Below are 21,345 nucleotides of genomic sequence, written 5' to 3'. Positions count from 1 at the left end.
GTGTGTGTGTGTGTGTGTGTGTGTGTGTGTGTGTGTGTGTTTGTGTATTTTGAAGGTGAGATGTGAGTTTAATCACGTAGGGGAATAGTGTGTCTATATATAGTGGTTGTTTGAACAGGTTTTCACTTATTGAATATCTCCTGACAGTCATTCATTCACCTCTGACAGAATATTAGCAGCACAGCGAGGGGATCTTTGGCTCCATCACACCCACGAGATCCAGTCTGACATTTATAGGGTGTCAATTTATAGCACAGATCATTGCTGTGGGTTTTTTTTCATTTTACAAATTAATTCTCATGCTAACCTTCCAGTTCTTCCATTTATTCCAGACAAACTAGTATGTAAAACGCATCAGCCCTTCTGTGATGTGCCAGAGGATTTTTTTTTCCCAAGAAAGAGTCACGGTTATTAGAGAACCAGTGTTGAGAAAATGTTCAAGCTTTTATGAAGCAAAGGTTCAGCCACAATTGTGTGATTCATCACTGAATTATAGCAAGTACTAGCAGCCATTTATTTATAGGAAAAGGACAGAGATTAGTAGTCTAACAGAAGGCAAACAGAGTTGAAGTGGGTATAGTAACTATATTTATATTCATTTTTCTCAGCTGACAGCTTGTTGGCCTTCTCTATTAGTGCCATTTAGAAAATCTCCTGACTGCGGTTTGTACAGAAGGTGGAGGGAAATTTTGAAAGCTGAGATGTCTCAATTTTAAATTGGAAACATGCAGTTAGTTGATGATGCCCAGGATTTATAAGGTTTATAAAAATTGTTAAATAGGGTAATTGGGGCAATAACTTTTGAACATGGCTCTGTGGATGGCAGTGTTGGTCTGTTGATAGGTTGGCTAGTGCGCCACTTTGGTCCAGACTAACATATCTCAGCAACTACTGGATGGATTGCCATAAAATTCTGCACAGGCATTGGTGGTCTCAAGAGTACGATCACGACTTTACAACTCTTGCAACCATGGTGCTGACATTTGTGGGTTTGTGTCTGAAACGTCTCAACAGTTATTGGATGGATGGCCATGAAATTGTTACAAATTCACCTTTGACGAAGCGGTCACCGCACAAATGAAAACATCCAATTCCACTCCTCCCTATGATGAAGGTGTAGGTAACAGTAAACAACGCATGTTTAAAGTTTGTGATGGTGCTTTCTATGAATCACTACACAGTGTATCATAAATCACTTGCCCTCCATCTGCAGATTGCGCCACAACAAGCTATTACGGAACATTTGGTAACTTTGTTGATCCTTTGTCTTTACATCTCATGCCTTTATCTGGTCAAAGTTTCAGTAGTTTATGATGTAGTACCATCATAACTAGTGACATTCCCATCAGCCTCCCTCCCATGTTAGCATTCGTGTTGTGAGCATGTTAGCATGCTGACATTAGCATTCAGTTTTTTTTCTTCAACTGAACACTTACTGGCAGATGTAAAATACACCAGGTACTAAAATGCAATTGTGTTGTGCTTTAACTGTAGCTGATGGGAACTGAAGTGGCCGGTGGTATTTAGTGTTACTTTACCCCATTTCACCTCTGTTACAGTAAGAGTTACAACAGCTCTTTGTTTCTCCTCAACTTCCCCTCAGTTTGGCACACTTAACTCTAACCACTACTGTTTCTCCGACCACAGCCTCTATGCTTCCTCTTGGTGTGTGTATGTGTGTGTGTGTCTTACTAGCTTTTTCCTCATGATGCAAGCAATCTGAAATTGGACTCAATCCCCAGTGTTTAAAAGCTGCGGATCTACAGATTACAAGTGGACAAAATCTGCTCTAGGGCTGTCATTTTTTCCAAAAGTCAAGTTTGGACACATTGCAATTGGCACACAATTAAATGAATGAATTTAAATGGGCATACCCTCACCCCCAACATTATTTTCGTTGTTGTACTAATAATAATTGTACTATTGTACTAACTTTACATTACACCTGTCTGACACGTATCCTTCCGGAAATTGAAACTTTTTTTAACAGCTGTATTAACACGTAATTGTAATGTGTGTGTGGAACCTGAAATACTTTTTATCTACTGCCTCTCAGATGCTTTGGTGTCGTGATTGTTAGGTCAGGACAGCTTTGCTCGCTAGTGTCGTCCATTTCCATAGCAAACAACATAACATAGAGAGTGGTATCGATGACGTATTCTTACAGGCTAACCGCGGAAATTAAGCTTCCTACTACACTATAATATACACACTTTTCTATAAATTGATCAATTCAGCCTATGTAGTCTCATTTAGCCACATGTTAACACCTTTTTTTAAGATATATAAACGCTTTATAATTCCCATGTGGGGAATTTACTGACATATTTAATGTCGTAGAATAAGACTTGAAAATCTCTAACCACAGACTTTATTACAGGCATCTAACTGAAAACCCATTTAAAAAAAACCCACTGAATTCACGACGAAGGAACCAGAAGTGCAAAACTGCTAACTTATTTTGGGGTTTAGGACTCATTACTACAGCACTGCCACAAGCTTAGTTTACTGATACAGGGTATGAAATAGGTCAAACTGAAAGTGAATTTTTAGGATGTCTGAATATGAACAGGTTGTTATAGTTCGAATATCGACTTTTCCACCAGGCTCAAATGAATGACCGAATTTCAAAGAAAATGTGACGGCGCTAATCTTCTCTGTCCTACATAATCTGCCCTCATGACAAAAAATCACATCTGATCAACTGGGAAAGAACAAGGAGATGTGCTTTGTTCAGTTTTTACATTCAAACCTCATTGTCTTCCCTTTCTCTTCATGCAGGTTTCAGGAGAAATGAGGAGATGAGAGCAATGGAGGTACTTCCCATCCTCAAAGAAAAAGTTGCCTTTTTGTCAGGTAAGATTAAGTGTGTGTGCGTGTGTGTGCACGTGTGCGTGTGTTTGTGTGCGTGCGTGCGCGTGTCTAGTCTGACAGGTCTACCAACCTCGGGTTTGTGATCATGGTAGACAAGGCTAATGAAACATGAAGTAGAGTCCTTAGTTTGCATATACTCACAGCTCCCAGGTATGTACACTCTCTCGCTCTCTCTCTCTCTCGCTCTCTCTCTCTCTCGTTCTCTCTCTCTGTCTCTCTCTCGCTCACTCTCTCTCTCACACACACACACACACACACACACACACACACACACACAGTCTGGACATAATAACGAACCATGCACTCTGCCTGCAAAAACTCACGGGGTCAGGCTGAGGCCCAGACACTTACCCCTCGACCCTACTTCACAGACATACGTGCACACACAGACTACACTAAATACACACACTGACACACACAGACATCTATTGTTTAGTCAGTATGAGCAGGACTACAGGATAGACAGCTACAGCTGTGTCTTTACTCCCTCTAAGGAAAGCTCAACCATGTCTGACACAAACACACACATACTGACAGACACACACACACACACACACACACACACACACACACACACACACACACACTTGAGTCTTGCCAGGGAAAACTCACAGGAGGCCGAGTTGGACATAAGGACTGCCAAGAACATCCAGCAGGATTATTTGTACAAGACACAAAAACATTATTCAGCTTGTGCATGTGTGTGTGTCTGTGTGTGAGAGAGTGTGTGTATTATCGTTACATGCATCAATGTGCTTGCAGATGCCAGTGGAAAAACACTATGATACAGTAGATTTCAAGTGGAATATTCAAGTGAAATGTAGGGTTATAGTATGAGTGTGTGTGTGTGTGTGTGTGTGTGTGTGTGTGTGTGTGTGTGTGTGTGTGTGTGTGTGTGTGTGTGTGTGTGTGTGTGTGTGTGTGTGTGTGTGTGTGTGTGTGTGTGTGTGTGTGTGTGTGTTGTGTGCACACTCCTCTTTGGTCTACTTGTTGCCGTGCATGCAGCGAAGGTCACAGGCAGAAACACAATGATGAGGACGATGACTCAGACAAACACATTGAAATTGAGAGAGGGAGAGACAGGGCACCGTTGCCATGGAGATGACTTACTCTCAGCTACCGCATCCCATAGTAGTCGCTCGCGGAGTAATTGGCTTTGAAATGAAGGAGGGAGGGAGGTAGAGGAGGGACCGCTTGTGAAAAGGAGGGTAAATGAGCTAAGCCTATTATCCCGAATCTGGCCCCTTAATAAATCGGCCATGTTCGTGCTCACTCATGTTTGCCTGTTCGCCACGTGAGCGTTTGATTTTCTCCTCTGAGCGGCCGGGTCGAGCCTACAGGCGCACAGCAACCCGCCTGAACTCACTAATTTGTGGGCTGTGCGCAGCCAGCCTGTGTTTACAAGTTCCCACGTGACTGGAGCAGCGCTCAGCTTCTGAAAGTGGTCAGGAACTAGAGGCAAAATATTGTTGTTATTATTGTACCAGATATTCATAATTCAGTCTAATGACTATGTATTGTAAACAGCAAGTGCTCCCCAACTACCAATTAAAATGACAAAAATAAATTCAAAAACTTGGATTCAGGCTCAAGGCTCTTGAAGGCTGTAATACTGTAAACACACAAAATGTCAGGTATGCAAAAAATGCACACTGTGTCGGAATACTGCATACAATACAGACATGTGTTTGGAATAACCAAACCTTTTTATAATTTGATTTATATGTATTTCTAGCTATGCTAGTGTCATAGCTCTAGGAACAGTAATATCTGGTTGCTCATTCAGTTCAGACTGAATAATTCAACAACTACCAGACATTATGTTGAGACCGTACTGTACCCAGAGGATGAATCCTACTGACTTAACTGATCCTCTGGACTTTCTTCCAACACCACCAACATGTCAAAGTTTTCACATATCCTGGGAAATATATCAACATCATCTTGATGTATTAGCACAACATTTTAAACACACATGCATGTTCCCCAGATGACATATCCTACTGACTTTGGAGATGCTCTGACTTTACTTCTAGTGCCAAAATGAGCTTGATGTATATGGTTTTGAGTAGGGCTGCGCAATTGATTAGAATATTACTGGAATCGCAAAATGGGCAAGTGTAATATCCAAATTGCAAGAAGCAGCAATTTTTTAATAACGGTTTAATGTTACAACATTATAATGAAGTACTGTAGTGCTGCAGAGATACTCTGGTCTAAAAATCTTGTTCTTCAGATGTAAGAAAAAAATGTACGTTTGGTACAGACCCCAACAAATGTCACATCATCATGGACTGAATACTTTTTTCAGTGAAAATGGAGATTGTGATGCAATAGTAATCACTCCCACTAATCCTTATCATAATCATAACGCAACTCGTAATTCCTGTCAAAATATTCAAAATATTTTATCTCGTGCAGCCTTACTTCTGAGTGAAATATCTCAACAACTATTTGATCGATTGCCATTAACGTTAGTAGAGACATATGTGTCCTCCTCGGGATAAATTGTAATGACTTCAGTGATCCCCTCACATCTCATCTAGCAACACAATCAGGTCAAAATTTTAATTTGATCTTTTTTGGTTTGGGTTTGATTTATCACAAAATAACTGCCAACATATAGACATCATCATCAGCCTCAGCCTTACCTTGTGTTTTGTGCCAATTAGGAAATGTTAGCATGCTAACACACTAAACATAGATAATGAAATGAACATTTTACCTGCTTTAAGATAAGATAAGAAAAGATGTACCTTTATTGATCCTGCTGGGGAAATTCAATTTGACTTCTCACTATGAGCTTGCTTTCATGTGAGCAGTATTTAGCTCCAAGCACTGCCGTTCCTCAGTACAGCCTCATAGAATAGCTAGGATTGCTGTAACCCTTTCTTCTAATGAATGCATTGTGTTCATTAACATTAACATATTGCGTTTATCATCATAGATCACAAATAGAAATGAGCCTGTCTTTTGTATTAACAAGAACATATACAAGGATAAAATATACAGTTAAGCTTGTGGCGTATGTTAAAAGAAGTAGCATTTTCTTCACTGTGAATATGAATATAAAAATTCCTCTCTTGTGATGCCTTTTCTACAAATTTCTGGTAATGGTTTCTCAGTGTGTGCCCTGTATTATAAGAATGCTCCATTAGTTTTGAGTTTCTAGTTTCTAGCAGAGCAAATAGTGATTCAAATCAATTGTAAATCAGTTGCCAAGGGCGTTCAATTTAGCAGGCTCAGCATCTTGTATATTTGTTGAACCCGTGACTCATTTATGGAATGAGCTTACTTGTCACTGTCATGCCTGTTATACTCCAGTCAGATTTTTGCTGATTTAGTGACACAAATATACACTCAGGTGATTTGGAATAGCTTTCACTGTTTAAATCAATTTTGTTAGCAATGATGTAATGCACTAAACTGATATTTAGATCCAACAATTCATTATGGTCTTTTAGATATATTCCTGTATTTTCTGTCAATGTTCTTACTTTAATCTGACTCTGTCTTTGTGTGTGCGTGTGTGTGTGTGTGTCCCCTCAGGTGGCAGAGACAGACGCGGTGGTCCGGTGTTAACGTTTCCATCACGCAGCAACCACGATAGAATACGAACGGACGACCTGAGGAGACTGATTGCCTACCTCGCTGGCATCCCCAGGTTACACATTCATTACATTTGCTCCATGGTGTGTGCGTGATTGCAGTATCTGCGTGTGTCTCATATTTAAAGAGAAGCAATGCCTTGAAACGAAGCAAACACCCGGAGCAAGTGGAGAAGACTCTGCGAAGGAAACACGTGAGAGAGCTGAGATGAGCATGTGAGGGAGGAACGGAGAGAGAAATAATTCAAGACCAGTTAGCTTGCCGCAGCTTCTCGGCTGCCAAAAATCCGTTCTAGAGACACTGTGAGATGCTGAGACAGAGAGGGGAAAGCCTGAGCTGAGAGGGATGTACAACACACAACAAATGATGGCAGGAAGGAGGGATCAGCAGAGAGAAAGCAGTGGAGAGACAGGGAGAGAGGGGTGGGGAGGCGGTGTGGGGGGGATTAAAACTGACGGAGACGGAGAGCGCATGTGTGAGGAGGTGTGTGTGAGCAAGAGAGAGAGCGAGCGAGTGTGTGTGTGTGAAAGCAAAACAAAGTGTCGCAGTAGCTGAGGCAGTGCAGCAGCAGCAGCAGCAGTAGTTACTGTGGACGAGTAGCTCCTCGCCTCGCAGGTAAAACATCTCTCCAGTTCTCTGTTTACCTCTCCGTCTCTTTAATCTGCCGCTCGTCTCCACCCTCCACCCGCCTTAATCCATCCATCCTCTCTGTGTCTGCTTTACTGCTGTGTACTATCTCTGCACGGTTAAAAATGCGAGTAAATTCACTGTCAGTGATCCTTTTTTACTTCAGTGGTGTCTTTAAGACATTTGCGACCACGCTGTCGTCATGTCATGTTTTGCACATCTTCGTACTCTCTCTCAAGTGTTTGGTTTTTGGTGACCAAAGGTGTTCTATTTTAGGAAAGGCAACATCTGCACACTGCTGCACACTGGCTATCTACTGACAGGCTGTTCCAGAGGGAGAGGGAGAGGTTTGGATGAGGATGGAGGTATAGAGATGCAAGAATAGAAGGATATTGCAAAAATATTTGGATGGAGGGACAATTTTAAAATGCATAAAATTACCAGTAGGGGAAGAAGCAGTCCAGGGTTGTTAAATAAAATAAGTAATTGTGATAAGATACATGAAGCCAAATGAGCTACGTGTTTTTTCCTTGCATCTTGAAGTCAAATATGTATTTTTGGAAAGATCTTGCATAATTAGAGCAGATTTTAGTTTCAGGTGTGTGTATGTGTGCACATGAGGATATGCAATAATGATTTCGTCCAGAACTCAGCGCCCCAGGGAGACGAGGCTGCTGATGCACAAATGTGCTGATTTGTGTTTTTATATATATGCACACATTTATGACTCATTCGTCGCAGGTTTCTGTGTGGGTGTGGGAGTGTGTGTGTGTGTGTGTGTGGGCGGGTGTATGTGTGTGTGGGCGGATGTATGTGTGCGTGGGATGTATGTTTGCTGCGTAGGCTTCTCACGTTATAGAAAATGCGTCATCTCACTGTTTGTTTTGATTCTTTACCTCCCCTTTTTTCTCTCTTTTCCTTTTTCAATCTCCATCTCCCCTCTTCTCTTCTCGTTTTTCTCTCCATCCCTCTCTCATCCTTTCCCACGCCTGTCATCTGTCTCCTCTCTCTCTGGATTATACTCTCTCGCCGCCCCTCCCTCCCTCACATCCTCCTCCCCTCCTCTCTCTTCTCTTTAATTCCTCCCACTCCCGCCGACCTCCATCCATCCCAGCGAGGAGGTGTGTAAACATGGCTTCACGGTCATCGTTGATATGCGCGGCTCCAAATGGGACAGCATCAAGCCTCTGCTGAAGATCCTGCAGGAATCGTTTCCATCCTGCATCCACGTCGCCCTCATCATCAAACCAGACAACTTCTGGCAGAAGCAGAGGACCAACTTCGGCAGCTCTAAGTTCGAATTTGAGGTAGGATGGATCTACAATAACACATTATTTTAACTTCATCTCAACTCGCTGGCTGCTTATCTTATAATCTGAAACATGCATTTTAACCTGCAAAATTATTTGAAAACTTAAACAATAATATTGATTTAAAATGCCAGAATATGTTATGTTTTGAATTGTCATATATTGCCATGCATGACAGCAGTAAATGTAAACTTATAGATAACAAACAATGTCATTACAGTTAAAACCAGGGGAGAATTATGGGAACTGCAAAGTGAGCTGCCACTTGGAAAAGCAACAACGTCACTTTAATTATGTAATTAAAGTGCTGCTCAGTTAAGGATAGACTTGGCTATATTATATTTTTAGCATGCTGTAATGAATTGTGTAAGCACCCAGATAAAGAGAGATTTAGTACCTTAATCTTATATTTGCCATTTTGAAGTAATGAGTTATAAAAGTAGAAAAAGTCAACCATTTCTCTTTAATTCCCCATCAGCTGAGTTGCGATAATGGCCAGCTGAGTCGCTCATTGTCGACACATTTCGTTTTTTTCCTCTCCCCGCTGCTTTGGGTGCGCACTTCACCAGCAGTTAACCAGAGGAAAACATTTCCACACATTCAACACAAAACAGCACACAGCGGATCACGAGGAGCAGTGTTTGTGATGCTGTCAGTCATGCGTTAGAAGCCTTTTTCACAGCTAATTTAATGATATATTCACAAGAACAGGCTTATTTTGATGCTGGGACCGTTTCGTAGTTATAAACTGGCACCACAGTGTGCACCAGTGGGATAAATACTGAAAACACCACTGCACGGGTTAATAAGTGTGGGCTTTCTGCGTTTCAAGTTGTAAAAAAATGCCTTCGTCTGATTTGAAGCCTGTTCAGTAAATTCCCTCTAATGAGGACTAGCTAATGATTTCCCACCCTCCTGTTTGATCCGTCATTAAAGAACCTTCCTTGCTATGATAATGATCGTCTTTGTACAGTATGTGCTTCGATTTCTGTGCAGTGTGTTTCTGATATGTGAGCATCTGACTATCTGTGTGTGTGTGGATGCACTGGTGTGGAAATGGCTCTGATTGTTCCCATGCCCATGCACACACAGGTCCACTGTGGTCTGATGACACCGTATTGACTGTTTGAGTGGAAGAACAGGCAGATGCCACAGGGCAGGTTGTGGTTATTGAAGGACGCTCTGCCAGGCCATACGGGCATTGATCGGACTCATTGCATGTTGATTTGTATGTGTGCCTGCCTTCATGTATATCCACCTGACCTTATGAGCTTTCTAGAGAAGGATTTCATCAAGCAAATTAAGGCTGCAACTAGTGATTATTTTTCCACAATTATTTGATTAATCAATTAGGTGTCTATAAAATTCAGAAAATGGTGAAAAAAGTTGATCAGTGTTTCCCAAAGCCGAAGATGGCAACCTCTCATGTCTTGTTTTCAGTCAGAAGTAAAGATACCGGAAAGCATTCATATTTAAGAAGCTGGAATCAGAGAATTTAGAATTCGTTTTTTTCCCTTAAAGAAATGACTCAAACTGATCAGTTGCTTACCAAAATGGCTGGCAATTAATTTAATAGTTGACAAGTAATCAATAACAACTTTGCACGAGTGAAAAACTTGCAAAGTTTTCCAAGCCTGAGTATCCGGTCTTCTACGCCCAGTATTCACACCACCAATTGGCTCCCAGCATGCGCATTATTGAGTGTAACTGTGGCAAGTGTGTGTGTGTGTTTTTCTCAAGGATTTTCTCCTGGCTTGGTAAAATGAAAGCTAGAAGAGGAGGTAGGACATGTCACTCCTCTCTCATCCTTTTGTGTTGAACTGAAACGGAAAGAATGGAAGCAGCGAGCCGGGGTGCAGAGAGCCGCCTGCAACCTCAATTTTGCCTGCTGATAAATCGTGTGGTTCGGCAGGGGAGAAAAACCGTACCAGCCCTGACCAATTCTCCCTCTCACAATTCAACAGAGTACAAATCAATTAACTCAAACAACAATGGCGAACATGGTGGTATCAGTATTTTCCCCTGATGAGTGTCACTGTGCTTTTTTACCCAAGGACAACAACAGTGTGTTTCTGCATTGTTTGGCCTACACAAAGCTATCTCGCTACCGTTCTGTCTCCATCCATCTCTGGCCATGTGTGTGGGGGTGTTGTGCGGAGGTGGCTTTGCAGAAACACAGAGGCACTGAAACCAAACAGGGAGACATTTCCTTGCTGCTTCTCTGAAATCGATATTGTAATATGCGATTGTTGTGTGGAAAGGATTTTAATTTCACTTAGCTCCAAAGTGAAGGACGACCTGAGGGGATCAAAGAGAAATTGTGCCAAGGTGTTTCAAGTGTTTACTTCTGAGCTTTTCCGTCTGTGATAGATTTGTAGATGCTTTAAAAGGTGTTTTTTGGTGACTGCTTTTAAAAGAAATGAAGCAGCAGCATGCTAAATTGGCAGGATAAAGAGGATAAAACGGGCTTGAGTCATGTCATTGATGTGTTAAGTAATTAATTACATGGCTTTCTGCTGAAAATTACATCGCTGCAACTCTGCCGTCATCAAAACATCCTGTGTTGATATATTTTGCGAACGAGGGTTGTTCATGTCTTTGCGAAGTAACAAAAATTTTCAACCGCACAAGAAGGCAGAAAAAGAAATGCAGTGGGAGGAGAAGAGGAGAGATTAGAGGTGTAATACTCTCAATTGACTGAATTTAACCTAAAACCTATTCAATCCCTCTTTCTCTCTCGACTACTTTTCCTCTACCGTTGCTCTATAGACCACCATGGTGTCGCTAGAGGGCCTGACGAAGGTCGTCGACCCCTCCCAACTGACGGCGGACTTTGATGGCAGCCTTGACTACAACCATGAAGAGTGGATAGAGGTAAGAGTGGCCCGCCCATCCTGTCACTGAGGAAATCTTAAAATTCCAGTTGTACCAAATGAAATAAGCAGAAACGTGGATGAATTGTATTAAAAATAAGAAAGTGGCTTTGGCTGTTTGCAGCTGTAAACATAGTCATATTCTGTCATTTTCATAAACTTACAGCCCCTTACTCTGATGTTTTTCTCTGTTTTTATCCAGGTGCGTGTGGCCTTTGAGGAGTTCTCTGGTCACGCCACCCAGATGTTGTCCCGATTAGAGGAGATGCAAGAAACGGTGTCGAGAAAAGACTTTCCCCAGGATCTAGAAGGAGCCAGGCGGATGATAGAAGAACACGCCACGCTGAAGAAGAAAGTCATAAAAGCCCCGATAGAGGAGCTGGACACTGAGGGACAGAGGTAAGCACGTAGAAATACATCAGTTGTGACTTTTCTTTCGTGTAGGACTAAACAGTAGGGCAGAGGCTGGAAGGCTCACATCACCTTCCAAATGTTTTCCCATCTGCTCGGTCGTATCAAAAAATAGCCTTTGTCAATCATGTGGGCGACTGTTTTGGGGTTTGTGTAAAAACTGAGAGATATGAAAGTAAAAAGATGCAAACGTCAATAGCATCAGGAAGAAAAACTTGTTTGCTCCCACATGCCACAGGTTGCCACATGGGCAGTGTTTTTCTCTGTATGTAAAGCTTAAAGGTGTTATATGTAAGAAAAGTCACATCATTCATACTCAAAAAGGGGGCAGCACATCACCAGAGTAAACAATAATTACTCATGTCGTTAGGTCTTTAGCTCAGTTAGCTGTGCAGAAAGCGGTCCGGACTGAGAGCTCGGAGTGGTTTTACGAGACAAGAAAGGTCGGCGCTAGCTAGTTAGCATGCCAACTTAAGTAGGTATCTCCGCAACACAATACGTAGACGTCTTTTGAGATAAACTCAAAGCTCTTATTTCTTCACATTCTGTTGAATTCTGTTGCACCTTTAACGGGGCCAGTATACAGCATCAAGACATCTTCCTCCCTACACTACTCTGATATTAGATGAGGGGGTGGTTGTGTCCACGCATTTCTGTCAGATTTCTTCATGCCCTGATTAGCCAGCTGTGTGGAGGTGAGAAATGAGTCAGTGTTGGAACTTCTCTCTCAGCTCTCTTTTTTCTCTCATTGATGACAACCAAGTGCAACAGTATGAATGTCATCCAGGAGAGACAGCCTTAAAAATATGCACGATTATCCCCATATTTAAGTGATGTAGCATCTACCCCATATCTATGACTCCCTTTGTGTTTTCTCAACTATAAGCACTTTCTATTTCTGACGAAATAGTATTAATTTAGTATACTGCGGCCCTTATGGTAGAGACACTTGGTGAGAGATGCATCTGAATGTACCGGTGCACTAGGAGCCGTGGCTGATGGGTTACGTAACAGCTAGTTAGATCCTTGGATTTGGCTTGTCCGTTTTTAACATGGCAACCGGGTCACAAGCTCTCTCAAATTACAGCTAAACAGTACATATGTATTTAGTCTTGATCCATATCTTATCAGCACTGCCTAGTTTGACAGTTTGATCTGATTTTCATGAACCCGGTGCGTCATTCTGGACGAAGTCATGATTATGTAAATTTGGATACAGCAACTGGTCCGTCAACTCGCCTTGCCGTATCAATCATACACCGCTAATCTGCTGCTCTCCATAGAAAGTTATATAAGTCAACATTATGTTTAATACACTTAATGGTTCACAATAATTGCAAATGTACATTTTCCCAATGTCCTCCCTTAGAATAAAGGTAGAATAAAAAATAAATGTAATGTTCTTACATCTGCTGATGTGATATCTATCCATGCTAGTCCCTTCAACCACTTCTCTTTCAACACAAATGCAAAGCTTTGCTCACTAAAGCAATTACAGCAAATCACAAGCATGAGTAATGCATCAACGCACATTAAATCCATCTCCAGGTTGCTCCAGCGAATCCAGAGCAGCGAGTCCTTCTCTAACCGTAACGGCGGAGGTGGGGGCAGCGGTGGCAGCAGCAGCAGCAGCAGTGGTGGGATGTGTAACACCGACACACAGGGCCTGGTGCCACGGATCACCCAGCTGCTGGATAAGCTTCACTCCACCCGACAGCACCTCCACCAGGCCTGGCATGTCCGCAAGCTCCAGCTTGACCAGTGCTTCCAGCTCCGGCTGTTCGAACAGGACGCAGAGAAGGTCTGTGGAACGCGGGAGGGGGGTCATTCAGCATGAGCAGCGATGTAGTGGTAATCTATAAGATCAGCTGTTAATCACTGTGGGGTTGACAACTGCCAATACAAACAAAAACTTAATTACACCCACAGAGAAGCATTGATTTCTGCTGTGATTGCAGAGCTCATGAATTCATGCTCTTTTTATTTTGGCCCTAAAACAGCAGCTTAAACTTTATTCCACAAATAAAACGGCAGGTATAATCCAAATGGCTTTACCCCTCCACCACCTCCCAGGATAACAGGCAGGGAGATGGAGGATAGCAGCTACTCTGACAGCTCAGGTGATGACAGCTGCGGCACAAAACAGAAGGAGACAGGCAGAGAAAATTCAGAGATCCATGTTTGAGTGAGTAGAATAAAATAGCAGGTTGCAGCAACAGGGAGAGAGCTGCAGTCTTGGATACACTGCAGTAGTAGGAGCTTGTTGCTAGGACACCACAGGCCACGAGTTGTTCTCTTGGAGAGCCTGAGAGGATACTCTTAATCGAGGCAGTCCGTTTCTCTGTATTCTGGCCTGGAAAAGATGACAAGTATCTGCAAACTGCAGCAGTACACAAACACACTCAGGCTAAGTGCCAGCTGTTCACCTGCTTTGGCATTGATCTGTGGAAGTTAATGATGAACCCGTACCTTTTGTGTATATGTTTTCATTTGCCTTACATGTTTATTTTTTTGTCTATGTGTCTGTTCTGTAATTTCCCATGCCTCAGATGTTTGACTGGATCATGCACAACAAGGGTTTGTTCCTGGCAGGCTACACAGAGATTGGCAACAACCACCCCCACGCCATAGAGCTGCAAACCCAGCACAACCACTTCGCTATGAACTGCATGGTAAGACACACACACACACACACACACACACACACACACACACACACACACACACACACACACACACACACACACACACACACACACACACACACACACACACACACACACACACACACACACACACACACACACACACACACACACACACAAACACACGCACCCACTGATCCGCAGCAGGAGGTAATGCTTTTCCGCCCAGTTGGAGTATCGAGTCCGTGCCCCGCACTGTATAATCATATAGTTATTGCACTTAGCGTCAACCTCTAGTACTGTGTTTGAGTGTTTGTTTGGAGAAGCTTGTGCTTGTGTGCACTTGCAAATTTTCTGCATGTTAGCAGCAGCACAACCAGGTATTGAGTAATCCTATTATTTATCCACAGTCAGCCTTATGTAACCATTATGAAACTGTGGAGAGAAGGAATAAATCTAGCCACTAGAGTTTCTGTTAACGGATGAGAAGTGATGCCACCAGTTCAATAGCCATCAACTCAGACTCTGCTCCTCTTTTACTTGCAGCACTTCATTTACTCTTTCCTCAAGTCTATCTCCTCGTCTGTCTAGTTATTCTTTTTCTATATCTCTTCTTTCATTTAAGTCTCACCCAATGTCAGGTGCTTAACCTACCCACAGCCTCCTCTGTTCAACTGTCTCTTTCCCTCTCTCCCCGTCCTGCTGTGCAGAACGTGTACGTGAACATCAACCGTATCATGTCAGTGGGAAACCGGCTACTGGAGTCGGGTCACTACGCCTCCCAGCAGATCAAGCAGATCTCAGGTCAGCTGGAGAAGGAGTGGAAGGCCTTCGCTGCCGCACTGGATGAACGCAGCACTCTGTTGGAGATGTCGGCGAGCTTCCACCAAAAATGTGATCAGGTGAGTCAGAAACAAGATTTAGGGCTGCAATTTAAGATTATTTTAAGATTTATGTGGTGAATATTTTGTATTTCATCGATTAATCATTTAATTCTATTAAAAGTCAGTACATAGTGATGTCAATAACAAGTTCTCAGAGCCCAGGGTGATATTTTCAGGATGCTTGATTTGTGTGCATAGCTGTTCTGAACTGAAAGATATTCAGTTTGAAGTCATATAAAATAAAAGAAGTGCAGGAAGTGTTTAACGTTTGAGAGGTTGGAACCAGCTAATGTTTGCTATTTCCCTTTAAAAATTACTGAACCTTTTTTTGCTGATTAATTTGAGGAATGTTTCAGCTCATGTTTTGTCTTCAGTGCCTCAAAGTTTGCAAGAACATAGAAAAAATCATTTCTAGCCCTTAAGGTCCTGTATGTTGAATTTAGGGGGATCTATCTGCTGAAATGGAATATAATAATCACCGCCATGTTTTACAGTAGCCCAGAATGGACAAACCAAACACTGACTCTTCAGCGGTCCCTTTGTGTTTTTCTTGTTGACTTGGCCACCACTGTAAGAGAGTGTGAGGCATGGGGTTATTACGTTGGGTGCCGCATCTATTTGTGACAAAATCCTACAACCTGGATATTAGTTTTCAATATTATATCAAAGTGGTCAAATCCAGTTAACAATTTCATGTACAGGGCTGCAGAAACAAATTGTCCCCGGTTTCAAAGAGTTAGATGAGAAGATTGATAGGACTTTCATATTTGGATACTAACCATGAGAGTGGTTTTTGAGTGGAACAACCCTCTCCTAAATACAAATCCCAGGTCTGTAACAGTTTGTCAGACGTAATGTAGGTGCTAACTACAAACAAAACTCATCATAACAATGTCATGTGTTGACAACTTGTATGTTGAAGTAAACATGTATGTAACGCTGCGATCCTACCCTCTCACTGAAGTCACATAGTGCAGAAACAAGTGATGGGGGGGCAGAGACCCTATTACAAGACATTACTATCAACATGATTTTCAAGCTGTTATTTTAAAGTAAAAAGTTACATGATGTTGCTTTAAGCTTGAGACAGTTAGCTTAGCATAAAGAAAAGCTAGCCTTACTCCAAAGATGATAAAACCTGCCTTCCAGCACGTGTTAAGCTCCTTAATTAACAGGTTTTTTTATCATGTTTGATTCTCTTATTGATGTACCTTTGGAAGCAGCTCAGGTGTTGACCTTCACCATCTTAATGGATGCACACAGGCACATATGCACACACTTTCTGGGTTGTGAAATACCCATTTGGCTTCATTAAATCTATAAAGCCCAACATTGCATTGCATTAACATATATTTACATACACAATGCAGCTTGTAAGTAGAGTATTTGTTATCTCCTGTTATTTCTGTCGTCGCTCATTAGTCGGGACACTATGGAATGATTCATTGCCTGAAAAAGCACACGGGGAACATGGGTGGTACGACTTTTCCGACCTGGAATATTGCCGTCATCAGACCAGCCTTTCATGTTTGTGTGCTGAAATAGAAACAGCTTTTTTTTTCCAGAGGTTTCGCCCCAACCTTTTCTCCTCCACACATACTGAGAAACTCATTGTAAATCGTTGTACTTTTCATGTATCTTCTTCCAGTTATCAGCAGTAATGAAACCACCAACTTTCTGATATTTCTTTGAGGCCAGCCTCCCTGATTGGTTTGTTTTTCCTCCCCTCCCACGTGGGGGTACAGAAAGTTCCAGGAAGTCACCACAGGCCAATGAACAGCACACTCAGCCATGAATAATTCTTCTGATAAAGTCTTCAGAGAGCTCATAACCATATGAAAGGACATTTCTGCATGTTTAAGCTCAGTGATGGTAAAGAAAAATGCTCCTCAGGCGATTTCTTGCGCACTCTGACTAACATGTGACTCCTGGGAAGAGTAAAAAGGATGTATACACCACTGTCTCATGTTGTGTCTCATGTGAAATGCTTTATATCTGAGTGACAGTTTGTGTAAATGTGAGCGTGCTTGTCTTCCCCTGCAGTACATGAGTAACGTAGACTCTTGGTGCAAGGCATGCGGCGAGGTGGATTTGCCCTCCGAGCTGCAAGACCTTGAGGACGCCATCCACCACCACCAAGGCCTGTATGAACACATCACGGCTGCCTACTCTGAGGTAACATCACACCTTATGTGCATTTATCATGTGTAAAACCATTAAATTATAGCGTTATCATAGAGTAGAAAATAAAAAAAATTATATCACTATGTCATGTTCATGGTTTAATTTGCAGCAATACACTGTTTATTAAAACCTCAACGCACTTTTAAGAGTCACAATTAGGTTTAAGGTGTTATTGAAACATAATTCACATACAATAACTGGTAGCTTTTCTCTATTAGTGGAAAATAGGCTTTTAAAATGGAATTTACACTCTTAACTCTGTAAAATGCACCTCTCATCTTGTTTTTGGGGAGAATTGTTTTTTTAGGATAAAGTCAAAATTAAAGCTTTTTCTAACCAACTTCTCCACAGAAAAACTCTTTATTTCAAATTAAATTTCAAAGAAAAGAATACTGTTACACCGACCACATTAAAGGAATTGAATTTCTCCAGTGCCAAAAATGACTTTTCATTCTCACCAATTCCTCCTTTGTGTGGCTTTTTTATTTATTATTTCTCTGTTTGAGTTTCTAATTATAGAAAGCGTGTGCTTTCCCAGGCAAATGTCCACACAGTTTACTGGCTGGTGTTATTTGGATGATGTTTTATTTCTAAGTTCAGTCAAATACAAAACATATTAATGCCAGTATACTTTCCATTCCGCCAGTACTTTTCACTCCTGTGCATTTGTGCAGTAGTTGGGATTAAAATAAACACCACAACAACTTATTTTCTAACTGTTCCTCAGGTGAGCCAAGATGGCAAAGCCCTGTTGGACAAGCTGCAGCGACCTTTGACCCCGGGCAGTGCTGATTCACTGACAGCATCAGCAAACTACTCCAAGGCAGTGCACCACGTCCTGGACATCATCCACGAGGTGCTGCATCACCAGAGACAGCTGGAAAACATTTGGCAACACCGCAAAGTGCGGCTGCACCAACGCCTGCAGCTTTGCGTCTTTCAACAGGATGTCCAACAGGTACACACACACACACACACTTATATACTGTATATGTTTTTTTCTTTATATGCATGTGCACATTGGTTTGAGTACGTGGTAATTCCAGGATCAAACTTAATTGCCAGTTTTTTCAGTATAACATGAGAGGGTTAGACAGTAATTTGAAAATAGCAGGGTAGCCTACTGGTTAGAGGGATTCCACTCCTAATAGACGGTTTGATCCCAGCAGCAGCCATGTTTCCTATCAAAATGTCCTTGAGCAAGTTGGTGAAACCTTGCGTCTTCACTCATCATGCATTTTAGTGGGAAGGAACATTGGATAAAAGCCTGCAGTCTAAATGCTTTCTGCAGAATAAAGGCTTGAAAACAAGTACAGTGAGCATGCAAGTGGTCCAAAATGATAATACAGTTGCACGCTGTCCAAAAATCACGGGCATTCCTGAGTGTGTTGACATGGCAACTGTTGCTATGGCAACTGAATTGGGTCATATGTCCATGCAGATGCTGTTCATCCGTTAACACTTTGAAGGACAGAGTTCAGGAAGAGGAGTGTGAAAATTAAAGGCTTGGTGCAATGTCTCTTACAAAACTGATCATCTATTCTGTCATTCCTCTTCACTTGCACACTCCTTTGATTATTATCAACACGTGTGGATCATCTATCACCTTAGAGCGCCCCCTTGTGGCTGCTTCTTTCCTAGTGTTTGTCTGACTTTGTGGGCATGTGGTCTCTGTGCACAGGTACTGGACTGGATAGAAAACCATGGCGAGGCCTTCCTCAGTAAACACACAGGTGTGGGAAAGTCCCTCCACCGAGCCCGAGCTCTGCAGAAACGCCACGAGGACTTTGAGGAAGTGGCACAGGTAGCTTGGTTTTGTTTCAATACTCTCACTCTCTACTAAGTTTAAGCCAAATATCACTGTGTTGACAGGGTTATTTTCTCATGTTAAACTCGTCACCAGTCCTATCCACCACTAATACGGTCATCAGCTACAAGAAAGCAACTGTAAAATCTTCATGATATTGTGTTTTCCTGTGTTATTTTATTTACTTATTTAATTGTAGAGTAACGGTTTAGGTAGTTGAATTTCAAATTGAAACTATGAAACTTTTGAAAGAAGAATAATGAATTATTTTTCCTATAAAAGAAAAGGTTAATTCATTAGCAATAAAACACTCTTGCTGAATTCATTACATACGGGGACTTGCTTGCTGCAACCTGTTTTGGTCTGGTATGAGCAGTAGCTTAAGTGGTTTGTGTTGGCTGATGTTAACCAAAATAATTAGCTACAGTTAGCTAATGTCTGCTAAATTACATATATATTGCTGAGTTTAACAGACATTTGTGAGCCAGGTCACTGACTCTTTTCATTTATGCTACTGTTTTATTGTATGTTTTAGCACATGTGCCAGTTTCTGTTCAAGAAACATACACTACATATTCTCACTATGAGACTGTGTGCAGCTGTTTCCTCTAAATGTACCTTAAATACCTGCCGGCTCATATCACGACTTTTTAGTTTTGAGTTTCACATAATGGTCTAAATGAGGCATTAATATTTATCCCTAACACATTTTAGGGGATAGTGTAGCCTGGACTGTAATGGTACTAATTACATACACTTTTTTACTTAGTACTTTCTGTGCACGTCATTCAGAGGAACATATTGTACTTTTTCTTTGCTACATTTATTTGATAATTATAGTCACTAGTTACTTTACAGATTATTATCAAACCATACGAGTTTACTTACAACTTACTAGTACTTACTCTTCAATACATTAGAAATAAATAATTCAATAATATAATATGTAATATAACACTAACACTCACAGGGGCATTTTCTGAATGATTAATTTTACTTCTGATACTTAAAATACATTTAAAATGATAAAATAACTTGCCCACTTTTACATCAGTGACCTTTTCAATGCTGGATTTTTGCTTGGAATGGATTTCTTCTGTACTGCAGTATTGTTTTGTCAAATACTAGCCCAGAATGTCAGCTCTGATCAGCTTTAAACAGAACAAATAAATATCAGCCATCTGATACCCCACCTTAATGTACCCATTTGTTTCCGTAGCATCTTTCTCTTCCTCTTTATAGCACCTTCACCCACTCTCAGTCTCTATTTCCTCTCACTAGTTATCTCTTCGCAGCTCTAATATCACTGACTGTTATCAGTGCACACGTCTCCTGCATATCCTGTTTGTCATTTTCTCTCTGCCTCTGCTCTTTCTCTCTCTGCTCGTGTTCAAAATATGTTTTGCTTTCATTATATCGTCTTCCTGGGTTAATCCATCCCTCTCTCCCCCTATCCTCTGGCCTCGGTGTAGAATACATACACTAATGCAGACAAGCTGTTGGAGGCGGCCGAGCAGCTGGCCCAGACGGGAGAGTGCGACCCAGAGGAGATTTACCAGGCCGCCCACCAGCTCGAAGACAGGATCCAAGACTTTGTTCGCCGTGTGGAGCAGCGCAAAGTCCTGCTGGACATGTCTGTCGCCTTCCACACGCACGTCAAAGAGGTAGGCAGGATGACGTAATGCTGAAGTGGATGGTGGGCTGCGTGTTTGTGTGGATGAGAGCTTTCAGTGCTCTCTGAACAAGAGAGAAGTAATTAACAGATAAAATGGAATATGTATTTTTTGGTTTTATCCAGTTAGTCACACTGAGGTGGACATTTTCTTTTTTTTTTTTTTCTATCTCCAGTCCTTGCCTTATAAACAAACATAGTTTTGGGATAAATGTATTATTAGGATCAGGTTAAGATGAGGGTCAATAATCAAGGTTGGCCTTGACCATAAAATTCAAGCAAGGTCCTCTGTTAGTGTCATTAACCAGCTTTCTTAATTGCAAAAACAATTGCAATCATGTGTCAGTTGCTTGTCCGGGTGTGGTCACAGAGTGTGTGATGAGTGTGTATTCTGTGAACAGAGTGAGAGTTTTGAGAAGTGTAGACCAGTGTGAGCCTCCAAGTCCATC

General features: G+C 41.7%; 1 protein-coding gene across 5 annotated transcripts in view; it reads left to right on the top strand.

The window, feature by feature from the left end:
- trioa (trio Rho guanine nucleotide exchange factor a) overlaps nucleotides 1-21,345 on the top strand; it is an 80,721-nt gene that overhangs the window by 31,641 nt on the left and 27,735 nt on the right. For all 5 annotated transcript variants that reach the window (XM_073463547.1, XM_073463544.1, XM_073463543.1 and 2 more), the window contains exons 3-14: nucleotides 2,782-2,856; nucleotides 6,424-6,538; nucleotides 8,225-8,417; nucleotides 11,190-11,294; nucleotides 11,496-11,692; nucleotides 13,253-13,505; nucleotides 14,254-14,376; nucleotides 15,060-15,251; nucleotides 17,277-17,408; nucleotides 18,145-18,375; nucleotides 19,099-19,221; nucleotides 20,697-20,888. In XM_073463547.1, coding sequence (XP_073319648.1) covers nucleotides 2,782-2,856; nucleotides 6,424-6,538; nucleotides 8,225-8,417; nucleotides 11,190-11,294; nucleotides 11,496-11,692; nucleotides 13,253-13,505; nucleotides 14,254-14,376; nucleotides 15,060-15,251; nucleotides 17,277-17,408; nucleotides 18,145-18,375; nucleotides 19,099-19,221; nucleotides 20,697-20,888 — 1,931 coding nt within the window. The remainder of the gene's footprint in view (nucleotides 1-2,781; nucleotides 2,857-6,423; nucleotides 6,539-8,224; nucleotides 8,418-11,189; nucleotides 11,295-11,495; nucleotides 11,693-13,252; nucleotides 13,506-14,253; nucleotides 14,377-15,059; nucleotides 15,252-17,276; nucleotides 17,409-18,144; nucleotides 18,376-19,098; nucleotides 19,222-20,696; nucleotides 20,889-21,345) is intronic.

This window comes from Pagrus major, chromosome 3 (genome assembly GCF_040436345.1).
Source record: "Pagrus major chromosome 3, Pma_NU_1.0".
Taxonomy (NCBI): domain Eukaryota; kingdom Metazoa; phylum Chordata; class Actinopteri; order Spariformes; family Sparidae; genus Pagrus; species Pagrus major.
The sequence above is the reverse complement of the archived record's forward strand: the minus strand, read 5'-3'. Positions and strand labels throughout refer to the sequence as shown.